The 12,313-nt window shown below is 50.1% G+C and overlaps 1 protein-coding gene across 2 annotated transcripts in view; it reads right to left on the minus strand.

The window, feature by feature from the left end:
- GRIK4 (glutamate ionotropic receptor kainate type subunit 4) overlaps nt 1–12,313 on the minus strand; it is a 207,549-nt gene that overhangs the window by 31,619 nt on the left and 163,617 nt on the right. For both annotated transcript variants that reach the window (XR_008729783.1, XM_055695858.1), the window contains exons 9-10: nt 7,689–7,841; nt 6,333–6,437 (exon numbers count right to left, since the gene is read on the minus strand). Coding sequence is in view for 1 of the 2 variants with exons in the window: in XM_055695858.1 (XP_055551833.1) it covers nt 6,333–6,437; nt 7,689–7,841 (258 nt within the window). In the remaining variant the exon portion in view is untranslated. The remainder of the gene's footprint in view (nt 1–6,332; nt 6,438–7,688; nt 7,842–12,313) is intronic.

Consider the following 12,313-nt stretch of genomic DNA (forward strand, 5'->3'; position numbering starts at 1 on the left):
AGTGTCAGCCCAGCCCCTTCGCCAACGTTAATAATGCTCTGCTAAAAGCACCCGTCATGGCAAGGACTTCTGAAAGTGTCGGAAGCATTAACTCTCGGAGGCTCCCTGCTAGCGGGAGAGGTGCTGGGGGGTTATTAGCCTCACCTGGCAGACGGGGAGACGGAGGCACAGTGACGGTGTGTCGGAGCACGCTGAGGGCAGATCTCGGGCATCCTGTTCTCCTGACCGCATGGTGTGAGTTAACTACCATTGAGCTCCTAGCATCACAGTGATGTTGTAGCGCAGGACTCATCTCTGGGAACAGCTGCCCCAAACTGGGAGATTTACCATGTACTTCTTCACGGACAGGGAGTCCAGCTCCAGCTGGCCTGTGCAGAGTCTGCATCAGTGTGATGGGATGGATTTATCCCAGCTGTCCTCCCCAAGCCTGCACGAAGGTGCTTGCCGCTTGCTGTGATTGCTAAACAGCAGACCCTCTGCAGCAATTGCCTCTCTGAGCAAGTGATCAGTCATAAACATTGCCTTATTTTTTTTCTCCCAGGTTTCACAACCAGAGATTAGTGACAGATTAACTTTAATTTTAACAGCCCTCGCTGTTCTCAAATTTGTCCCTCCCCTGCTGGCATACTGAGACTAATTGACTGCTGCTTCCTCTGACAGTGCAGTGGGTTTGACCTTGCTTTTAACACAGCACCAAAGCCAAACACTCCCATGTGCCAGGGTACTTCCACCCCATCCTGGCTTGTTCCAGCTCACCACTGTCCCCCTCGCAGTATGATAAAGCTGCTAATTGACTCCTCTCGCTGTTCGCTGTTTCTGAAGTGTAATGTGTCAGAGGATGTCTGGGATCGTCAGATCTCTCCCTCTCTTGCAAGATGGATGTCAAGGTGATTTTAATCATCTCTATCTATGTATAAAGAGCCTCTGAAAAACAGAAAACATATTCATCTGCAATGTATTAGAAAATAATCAAATGCTTTACGTGGACATGGATAAGATGATCCTATTGTTAAGGCTCTGGACTAGGACTTAAAGAGATTTTAGGACTTGGGATTTTTCTGTAGCAGATATGATTGGTCTGTATAAATACATCAGGTGGAGGAGGTCCATAGCAAAGAGGTAGAACAGCTTTTGAAGCTAAAATGATAGCACTGGCACAAAAATAAATAGATATAAACCAGCCAGAAATAAACAGGCTGAAAATTAAAAGAGGGTTCCTAATGATCAGAGGAGCTTGAGTGATTGCATACCTTTCCCAGAAAAGCAACGAGGGCAACACAACCACCTGGAAGCAAGCTGGAGCTTGATACCCTTGTGAGAGGGATGATTTGACCTGGTGACAGCCCACGGCCTGGATGGAGAAAGTTCCCTCCACGTCCTCAAGCTGTGTGGTCCCACTGCAGCCCCCTGCGGGGTCACTCCTGCACCCCCCGGTGCCTCCCTGCGCTCAGCCCTCCGCTGTAAGCAGAGCCAGCCCCGCTCTGCCCGTCCTGCCCGCAGGTCTGCCTTGCCATGTGTCCTTGTCCCAGGCAGGGAGCAAACACACCGTCTCAGCACAAACCAGCCCAACCAGCCTCGAGCCTGGAATAAGCAAGAAGTGCCATCACTCGCGTGACACTGCTCCATCCCCACTGCAGGCAAGGTCCCTCAAGCCAGCTGCTCTGCAAAAGGCATTACTTGGGTCAGGGACACTTAAAGACTTATCATCTCGGCAGAAAATCACCAGCGGCCAACAACGCAAGTGGGCATTCCTGGCTCGCTCCTTCAGCCCTTCAGCTCCTCCGTTCAGAAGCAGCAAAGTTAAAGATGCCTGGGCTTGTCAAGCTCCTTGTGGCATGAGAGGACAAAATACCACTCAAACTAATGATTTTAATGGTGTGCTCAGTGCCCCACAGGCCTGAATGGCAGCTGGTGACAGGGAGAGATGACACAGCAAGACCTGTCCAAAGCTTCTAAGGTGCCACAGGTACTTACCACCCCTCTCCCCAGCTAAAAATGAAGGTACAGCCAGTCCTGAATACAGGTGTTTTAAAACAGGCAGGGGACCACCACTGCAAATACCTTCTGGGCTCTAACTAGCAAGCACTGTCCTACAGCCTGCATTAATCACCCCCTTCCTCAGTGTCCCCAGGACGAGGAAGGAGAGCAAAATGCTATCGCTCTCACCGCGCCAGCGCTTGAGCCTTGTGGGCACCAAGGGGAAAGACGCTGTGTCAGGAGGAAACGCAATTAAGTAGGTACTTGGTACATGGTGCCTTCACTGGCCCCAAGAGGAGGGGGTTTGGGGGTGTCTGGGGGTGGAAAAAGGAATAAAACAAACAAATGAAAGCCCTGAGAGGACTGGGCTGCCATGTGGCTGGCGCTCCTGAAGGACACTGCTGCGAGGGACAGCAAGGCGGGCAGGCAAAAGCTTCGTCCATAGAAGTTAGCACGGGACACACGGAGTGCCAGCTATTAAAACCTGTACAACCACGAGACACGCACATAACCCACCCCTGAGGCCACGCAGCAGCCCCTGCGATCCCCTTCCTCCCCAGACATCCCCTTCAGACAACGTGATTGACACCTGGCACAGCCAGGACTGATGGTGACACACACCGAGTTCGTCGGGTCCTGGGGGGCAAACGACATTCAGCTCTTGGCAGAATCTGTCCCTGAACTCTTGCCGGGGGTAACAGCTAAAGAGGAACAAGTCCCTTTGAGACTGATTAGCCACTGCGAAGTTAAAAAGGTTTGATGTGGCGGGATTGCCGAGGGTCTCAGAGCTATCGGCTGGTAACTCATCTGCATCTCATCAACATACCAATTAGACACCCCTGCCACTTCCACTGCTCTGTCTCAGGACATCAGCAGAGCCTTTAGCTGAACGGTGGCCAAGCAGCTGCACCTAGCACCGGGCTAGAGCAAAGGGTCACAGGCAGAGCTGGGGACAACGTGCCCATGGCAGGACAGCAGCTTCCCCTGTCCCCCCTGCACGCCTGCCTTCCCTGGGGCTGTACACATCACAGCCCCTCTCCGCTCCCTACTCCGTTAAGCTCCCAAACCTTAGCTCTCGGCTTACTGTAAAACACTACGCTGAAAACGGAGGGGTGTGCTGCAATGTTTTTTAATGGGGTAAAGAAAGGGAAAAAATAAAAAGATGACATTTACAAACTTGGTCCTTGTCAGATCTATGGATCACCAACACATTAATGAGCTTGTGCTTTATCATGCATCCTATGAACAGGGAGCAGTTCTCATATGGCTGTGGGAAAATTTCCACTTGTTAAGCTAAATCAGGAAAAGACACGTTTGGTGCGTTACATAAATGTATTAAAAACTGGATGTCAAAAAGCCTTGTCTCTCCTTGCCCAAAAGCAACAGCAAGTTAGAAAATCTAAATGTCTTTAATTTGTTTGCTGGCTGGATCAGCTTCAAAATCTGGTGAATTCTCTATTAAAGCTGATGAGCTGGAAGTCCCTGTGGCTTCGATAGATGGAAGGAGACAGCTGGGGAGGGGAAGGAGAGAGAGGGAAAGAGAAATGGGCAGAGTGTCAGCTTGAATAAAACCAAGGAGGGAGCAGAAGCGTGTCCTGGTTTCGGTGAGGACAGAGTTAATATTCTTCTCAGTAGCTGGTGCATTATCATGTTTTGGATTTGGTGTAAGAACAATGTTGATTATCACACTGACATTTTTAGTATAAACATTACCTAGCAACGACTAAGTCAGGCACTTTTTAGTTTCTTAGGCCTTGCCAGCGAGAGGCTGGAGGGGCACGAGCAGTCGGGAGGGGACACAGCTGGGACAGCTGACCTGAGCTAACCGAAGAGGTATTCCATACCACGGGATATCACGCTCGGCATATAAACTGGGGGGGTTGGCTGGGGCTGCCGATCATTGCTCGGGGACCGGCTGGGCACCCGTCAGCGGGTGGTGAGCGGCTGTATTATGCATCACTGGTTTTCTTTTCTTCCTTCCCTTTGGATTTCATTCCTCTCCCCTTCTCTTTTCTTTTCATCATAATGGTAGTTGTTGTTATTACTATTATTATTACTATCATCATCATCATTACTATGATGATGATTATTGGTTTTTGCTTTATTTTATTTCAGTTATTAAATTGTTCTTGTCTCAGCCCTCCAGTTCTGCATTCCTTCCCGATTCCCCTCCCATCCCTCTGTGGGGCAGGCAGCGAGCAAGTGGCTGGTGGGGCTCAGTTGCGGCTGGGGTCAAACCCAGACAAAGTGTTCAAACAAGAGCCTGAGCAGATCAGTTCCTATAACCCTTGGGAACATGATTGTCCCCAGGATGCAAATATTTGTTCGTTACCCCATCCCCTCATGGTGGGTTTAATGTCTAATGATTTATTTAGTCGTTTTTATTGCACGAAGCAGGGTTGCCTAGCATAACCAGCTATGTGCTTCCCCTTGCAGTGACCAAGGGGGTGGGGCAGGATGGGGCAGGACCCTGCCCAGGTTCCACAGCTCCATCCAGGGCTGCCCTTCCCAACCAGCCACTGCCACAAACTCAGCCTGTGAGGGTCCCCAGCACCCCTCCAGGCATTGCTATCAGTCAGGCAAGACCCCTGAGAGGGGGCTGCCTGCAGTGGGGGGAGCAGACGGTGGAAAGGCTGCCACAGTCACACGGTTTTATGGAGACTAACTCCTCCCTGGTGGGTTCTGAGAGGAGGGGGCTGGCAGCCAGCACCGGCGCTCAGCAAGCAGCCACGCACACCAAGGGACTGCCCCGTCCTTCCAGCACCTAGTTACTGTGACTGGAAGTGATTTATCACCACTGCGCTCTGACGGGGAATTTGAAAAGCTTAGTCTCAGCGCAGCTTTTCCTGGGTACCTCTAAAACATGAAGCTGCTTATTTACAGAGCTGTTGCAACAGGTCAAAAAAGGTTTTCTCCTGTCAGACAGGGTTTGTGGAGAAAAGCTGAGATTTTTGTCTCGGGGCAGATGAGGCTGCAGTCAGAGCTCTGGGAGAAGCACTGCTCCAAGAGGACCCATGCATTTAATGTGAACTCCCTGCCACATTTAAACACATCAAAACCATAGCTGTCATAGTGAGGTTTACAGCATTTGCTTCCCTTGCTCCAGCTGAATGCATGCTCTTACTAATGCAGATGGGCTTGGATCTGTCACTTTTGCTCGGAGTATGATGGGTTTGGGAAATTATTAAAAGGGCACTGTTGCTATGAGAGATCTTACTGTAGGGAGAATGCCATCCTGATCCCCTGCTCACTCAGCTAAAGGCAGCATATCAAAGCTGAGCTGTCACTTGACAGGTAAGAACTGGCAGGCAACATCCTCGCCAAGGCTAAAATTCACTGCTGCCAGACCAGGAGAGACTTCCTAACGCCAAAATTCTCTGTCAGCGTGGGGTAAGATACAATAGCTTTTGTTCTCTGCCAACGTCTAAAAGTGGCAATCTCCAAGAAAATGGGCAGGTGTGGTGCTGACAGCAGGGAAATAAGACAGATGAAAACCCTCTTTCTCAGATTTCCTTTTTTTTTTCCTGAATGAGGTTTGGATTTACCAGTAAAACCCTAATTCCTTGGCCTTGTGTCACATAATCTCACCAGTTTGATAACTGTGGCCCCACACATTTATCCTTAACCTTAGCTGATGCCAGAAAATATCCCTTGGACAGAAAGAGGGCAACAAGCAGAAGAAGGACCAGCGCTGTGAGGAATCTCAGCAAACGAGAGCCTGAGCTAAGCAAACCCATCGCAGAGGAACACGCACCACAGACCGAGAGGCAGATCACCTTGCTCTTCCTCCCACGTGCCACGCCAGGGGAGAGATGGTGGGGAGCTCCTGTCATACTGCTTCACTCTCCTCCCAGAGGCAGTAGTTTGGAAAGGTTCATAGTACCCTTTTTTGCCCATTTCATGGGAAATTTTCCCATTTTTCCCCATCTGAATCACTTTGAGCACACGTGTCTCCACAAGCTTAAGAACAAAAGTGTCTTGAGTGTGAGCCTGTATCTGGCACACGCTTTGTGACTGAGTTATCTCCTGCACAGGAGGGTTACTGTGACAGGCCGGACATTGGCTCTAACATCAGCACCTCAGGGACTCGAATTAAGACAAATCTAAATTATCTCAAGACATGTTCTTGATGAAGGGAACACTGTGTGTTTGCCAACCCAATCCCAGCGGTGGCTACTGTGACATCCACGCCATGCTGTCACTTGCTGAACACTTTTATGTTGCAAAGGGGGGTATCCTCAACCCCCTCTGGCCCCCGCAGCAGCAGCCGGAGCCAGACCCTCGCCAGGCTACGCACACACCATCCCCGGGCACCATCCCTCGGCATCACCCCCAGGCAGCGTGGCCGCTCCTACCTGTCGGAAGCCGCGGCGCGTGTACTGCAGGATTTTCAGGGCGTAGTTTGATCGCTGGCCTTTGCTGTTAAATTCGATGTGGCCGGTGAGACCTTCCAATTCTACCTGTCCAAGAGAGAATGAGTTACAGCGCCCATCAGGGTGGCTCATCCCCCACCCACAGCAGAGCTGAGGGTGGCAGCCACTCACCCCACGCACCGGCCATCCACCCTCCCAGCAGGTACACTAATGCAGTCCTTACGACCTGTCGTAACTGCTTTCGGAGCCTGGCTAGGGTAGCAGAGAGATGTGGAGGGGAGCCGGAGAATCAGCGCCATGAAGTGCTGGAGCAAAGAATTTCAGGGAACCCTGCTGCTTCGGAACAACCACAACCACCTCCACAGCCCCTTGCCGGCTCCCTCCATCCCAAGGCTAACACCGCGCTGCCCGGGGGCAGGCACAAGCCCTCCGCTGTGTCACACTGAGTCGCCAGCTGGGGATTCCCCCCCCCAAACCATTAGTGCTGTGTCACAGCACCGGGCCAGCACTTAACGCAAGAGCCTGTTGCGGTGGAGGCAGGATGAGTGCCTCCCTCGCTGTGCAGATTAACCACTGCTCACTTGTCACTGAAGAGGTGCTCCAGCAGCAAGGGCAAGCTGCCGGGCCTCCTAGCAGCAGAGCCAAGGGAAGCTGAAGGATTTTGCTGTCTCTGACTAAAGGTGAGATTTAAAGCAAGGTTCGCACGCACAGAACCTTGTACCACTTTGGTCAGCTCAGCTGAGTGTTCCTTTGGGGGGAGGGGAAAGAAGCCTCATGAAACTTCCCCACCTCATGACATTTCAGTTGCTCCCTGAACAAACTTGGAAAAAACACGCTCCTTCTGCATGGTCAAGCTCAGCTCTGAGGAATCACATTGACAAACTCTAGCTATTTCAGAAAGCTGAAATTTCAGGGTCTGTTCTCGTGCCAGAACCACACTTTCGGGTTCAAAGGAGCCCAAATCCCTTCATCGGGAAACTCACATCTTGCCACTGAGCTCTACGCAATTGTACTGTGTGACCTTATATCAACTCAAGTTCATTCAAAACGGAGTTCAAATCACTTGGTAACATTCATACTTAAAAAAAATAATAAAAAAAATCACTGAATTCCAGTTTTTCCTGCAGCAAAGCCTGAAAAATGGAGTTTCATGTTGTTCCAAGACCACTGACAAACCAGCCCTCAGATCTCCTCTCTTTTCATTCCCAGTGCTACCTTCAAACAGACCGACACTGCTTGAGAACTGTGCCAGCACCCGCACGTACATACACATCTTTTGCTTCTGGCAGCAACGAGCGCTGGCTCCTAACACGCCAGGAAAGTTCAGTCCCTTCTCACCATTCTCAGGTAGTTCATCAGGCTGGTGCCATGCTGCCAGATCTGGGCAGACCCACAGGACAGGGGCTTCACACCGATCTCCTGGCTCCGGTTCAGCTCCTGCACGGCAGTCACCACAGCGTACACAGCATCGAACAGCAGTGCGGAAGAGAGCTGTAGGGAAAAGGAAGGAAAAAACCTGAGATGGGAAGACATAAATCGAGCCTCCTGCTGCACCTTCAGGACCTAGCAGCAAGCAGGAGAGTTCCCTCTCCACAACCTCAGCTGGGATCAGAAAGGAGCAAAATCCTTGGCTGTGCAGACAGCGAGCCCTGCTTGTCTGCCGTTATGCTCCAGCAACACCCTGCACGCCGTCTGCACTCACCTGAGGGCAGGGAGAACACCAGCAGTGGTATCCCTGAACTGCCGTGCCTGCGAAGGCATCACTAGGGCAAGTGCAATCCCTTCGCCAGCCCCAGTCTGTTATGTTTCTCCTTCTCGTCTTGCACACTTGCTTACCCTTTATGTCCTTGCTTGTTCCTCAGGGTTTCTTCCATCACTATCATTTTTCTATCTCTGTTTGTCCCTGTCCCTTCTCGTTCTTTCCTGTCTCAGTTTCCTAAAGTACTAACTAGTCAAGGTGTGGGTTTTTGGTGCTTTGCTGACCTCTGATCAAATCTGCTGGCCAGGGGGAACACTCCTGGGCGCATCAGGTTTGTGAAGTTCTTTAAACAGGCAGCTGGGCAGAATAAAGACCCTGTGCCTGCAGCCACAGAAGGAATGATGACTGTGGTGCTTTAGCCTCCATTAGGCACCAGAGTCCTTCTTTGGCCACTGCTTTGAACAGCAGATGCACAAGAAATGAGGTTTTGTTAGATCTGCTTCTCAAGCAACCAAGCCCTGGCTTTCAGACCCTGAAGAGATCATCTAGTCCCTTGCTAAAACCTCCAGTTTCCTGCTGGTTGTTACCTGCTCTGCAATGGCATTGCTGAAGGAATGTCCAGAATCACAGAGCTCATCCCCTCTCCTTCTCATCTTTGCTTTGTTTGCCTTTAATCAGATCTCTTTGCTTATCAAGCCTTGCAAACCTGTGTTTTTCGCCCATGCACAACCATTTCAATGGTTTTGATCTAGTTAATAATCAGCCATTTGCTCTCTCGTGTTCACTGTTGTGACTAAGATTTCGCTTTTAATTATTGTTGCCTCCTGACTCTGCTGGAATTCAGCCGTTGCAGCTCATTATTATCAAGGCTACATTTTCCTCATGGCTACTTCAGACAGCATCCTTTTACCATCCCAGCTCCCAGCAGCTGGCTCGGTCTTTAGCCCGGAGCTCTTTCCCCCACCTTACCCTGTTTGTGACTTGCAGCACTCCAGCGGTATCTGCATCCTCTATTCCTCCCAAAGCCTGATTAGGTTTGTTCACTTCTGCCAGTGGCCCTGCAGGGACAATCTCACCCAGTTCAATCATCCCAATGAACCTTTGGCTTCAGCTGTTTTACTAATTTGAACAGAGTGAGTCAGACTTAACCCTGCTTGGTCTTACTCAGATCAGTGGTAAGACCTCAATGACCACAATGGCCTGGGATTAGGTAGTCAAAACCAGCACAAAACCTTCAAATTTACAAGCCAGCACGAATCAAAAGGCAGGATCCCAGCCTAATGCTAGCAAAACCCCAAACACCAGCTCTAATGGCACCTGTAACCTCTCACTTTTCCAACCCTGGTGCAGACTCACATTTGCTCTACCACATTACTCCTGCACGTACCAGTTTATTTTACAGAAATAGCAGCCGGGAGCTTTCCGGTGAGCACCAAGCAACTTGACCGGCGTCTGTCTTGCATTTGGCCTGTCTCCCACGCAACGGGCAGCACCTTTGGTCATGTATGTTGACAGCTTTCTGCTAATACTAAGGATTGACTGGCTCCAGAGCCATGAAGGTTTGTTACAGCTGTTCAGGAGCTAAACTGTAACACCAGAGGAGCTGAGCATCCTGAGGACGCACAAGGAGTTGGTAAGAGTGGGAACAGAAACTGGGCATCCCGTTTCCTATCCTGCCTCAGCAATGAGATACTACAGGACCTTCTGCCACAGCAGCAAGCCTCTCTCCTGCACTGCTTCCCCTCTCTTCGGGGGTAAGCCTGCTAAGGTTTTTTGCTTAGTATTTACATCTGACCTAAACATTCCCCTCCTGGGAAACATTTTCCAGAGCTTCTTAACGGAGCTGATATATCCTTCTTCCTACCTTTCTTTTTTACCTTCAATACAAGTTCTTTTCCTAATAGGACCTCTCCAGCCTGTCCTGTCCTCAGCTCCTGTTCCATGAAGCTCTTTAGCATATACTGAATTTTAACTGTGGACCGAATCCCATTTGAGTTACAGGATACCGTACACACCTAGCAATTGCTTTCCTGAATCAGGAACCATATTAATAACAGTTGGCCAAATGGAAGCATTATGAGAGCAAACGCAACCCCTGTGACCCCAAAGTTTCACCATCTCGTACCAAATCAGAATATTGGCCCAGCATTTTTAATTGTCTCCCACTGGGTTTTCATTTCCATTTTTCCAGAGCAGTTAATGATCTCTTATTAGCTAGTGAGCAAGAGACTTGTAGATCTTAGCGAAGCATTTGACATTATTGATCGGAATATTTTACTCCTTAGTCTTGAACAATTTATTAGGATTTCTGGCAGCCCCCTTATGATTTCAAGCAATTTAGGGGTTGCGGTGGGGGCTGTGATACACAGAATCAAGCCCCCTTGGTAAGGAATGGGAATCTCTCCCGTGCACTCAACGTATCTCTTCCCTTTTTCAAAGAAAAATCACAGCTTTCCTCAGAAGCATCACATTTCCATTCCTGATGCTGCTTATCATTTATGACAGCCATTCCCTGCCCCGGTGGGCTCAAACCCCGGCTCCTGTGCTACCCTCTCAGTTCTGTGGGCCCTGGAGCACAGCACCCGCAGGCATGGGAGCCCTGCAACACAGCAGCATGCCAGTACACAGACCCACGCACCTCCTTTTAAACACCTGCCTTGATTCCCCCTTCAGTATCTCTTGAACAGCCACCAGGAATCATGCCTAGGGAGGTTCACGGCCTTTGCTCTATTCCCTCCTCTCTCCTCTGGTATCAAAATCCTCAAAGGCACTCCGCATCTTCCCGTGGATGCTGGTGTGGGATTGTCCTGCTCCACCACCACCCACAACCCTGCCAGCAGCATCTGCTCTGTTGTCCTGCCCCACCTACCAAATGGCCATCTCCCTCTGCCACTATTCACTCGGTGACTCACATGAAATAAATCATATCCAACACAGTAAGGCGATTTGGGATGCAGGCTGTGTGGAGGAAACCGCAATTGCGCAGCACTGGAGTGCAGCAGCTCTTCTGGGTTCTTTGGTCTCTTCGGCTTTCGTAGGTAGGCAAGTGTGTTCTCATGAGGTTAAATGGGGTTAACGTGGTTAACACAAGCTCGCTGCTTCCAGCTGTCTCCCACAGCCCAGAAAGTTCAGACGAGGACTGGGTTATTGTAGCGCATCCACTCCACTTCCCTGCAGGCTCCCTTAAGTCACGGTGTGGTAAGTGAAGCTGCTGGACTTTGCACTGGAGCAGACGCAGAGCAGCCATGTGGGCGCTCACACTGGGGCCACAGCCTTCAGCAGAGGAGTGGGGACAGAGCGGGAGGCAGCACCTTTTTTAATTTCCTCTAGGCAGATTCAGCAAGGGGGAATCTGTCACTGCTCCTGTGTATGTCGCCTCAACTTTCTTCATGTTGCCTATAAAATCTCTCACTACTTTTATGTTCTCATTTTAAACCACAGCTTTGTCACTCTGTCACAAAAAGCCAATTTTCCTGTTAACAAATTGATTCTTTTCCTTGCATGCATCATCTGATTTGTGCAGATCCCTGTTGTTTTTGTACCATCTCTGCAATGCAAGAGCTGCATGTGAAAGGCTTGTAAGCTCAGCGGTGGTCCTCCACTCCCAGATTCATGGGTCTCGGGGGACTTCCCTCTATCCCTAAAGCCTAATTCTTGACAATAAAAGTTGCTGATAAAAATTGCAACTTGATGGATGCCTCACCCGAGCCAGGCTCCAGAGAAGGGAGCAGATGGCGGGCTGGGCAGATGGCTCACCGCTCCACTCCCCTCGGCACCCTGGTCAGCTGCGCGAGGAGAGGCTGTATCTGAGAACTAAGGAGGTGTTGCAAGGTACAACTGTGACACGAAGCCCTGGGAACAACTCACCAACAAGAAAAGGTCAAGAAACAGATCTCCAGCCGTTGTGCACATCAGCTGGCAGGCCGATTCCGACAAGCACCTTCCAGACATCTAATGCCATCGGATGCCCCACAGCTCCTGGCTGGATGCAGCACATCTTCCTCCCAACACCAAAACTGCCCCTCTAGAAACTAACAGTGGGTTAAGCATGGTTACGTAGAAGATCCCACTTTTTTATTTATGGAAAGCTCCCACGTAAAGGCCATGTTTAAAGGTAAGCTGATCTCCAGGGAAACACGAACAGGTTTGGCTAGTCTGCATTTTGCCATGTGGGTTTTTTTTTTCTTTTCTTCCTAAAACATTATCATCTGTATCTTTGCCCCTAAACATAACACAGAGAATTAAAACCATTAAAATCCTGTGA

The sequence above is a fragment of the Falco cherrug genome, chromosome 17 (assembly GCF_023634085.1).
Source record: "Falco cherrug isolate bFalChe1 chromosome 17, bFalChe1.pri, whole genome shotgun sequence".
Taxonomy (NCBI): Eukaryota; Metazoa; Chordata; class Aves; order Falconiformes; family Falconidae; genus Falco; species Falco cherrug.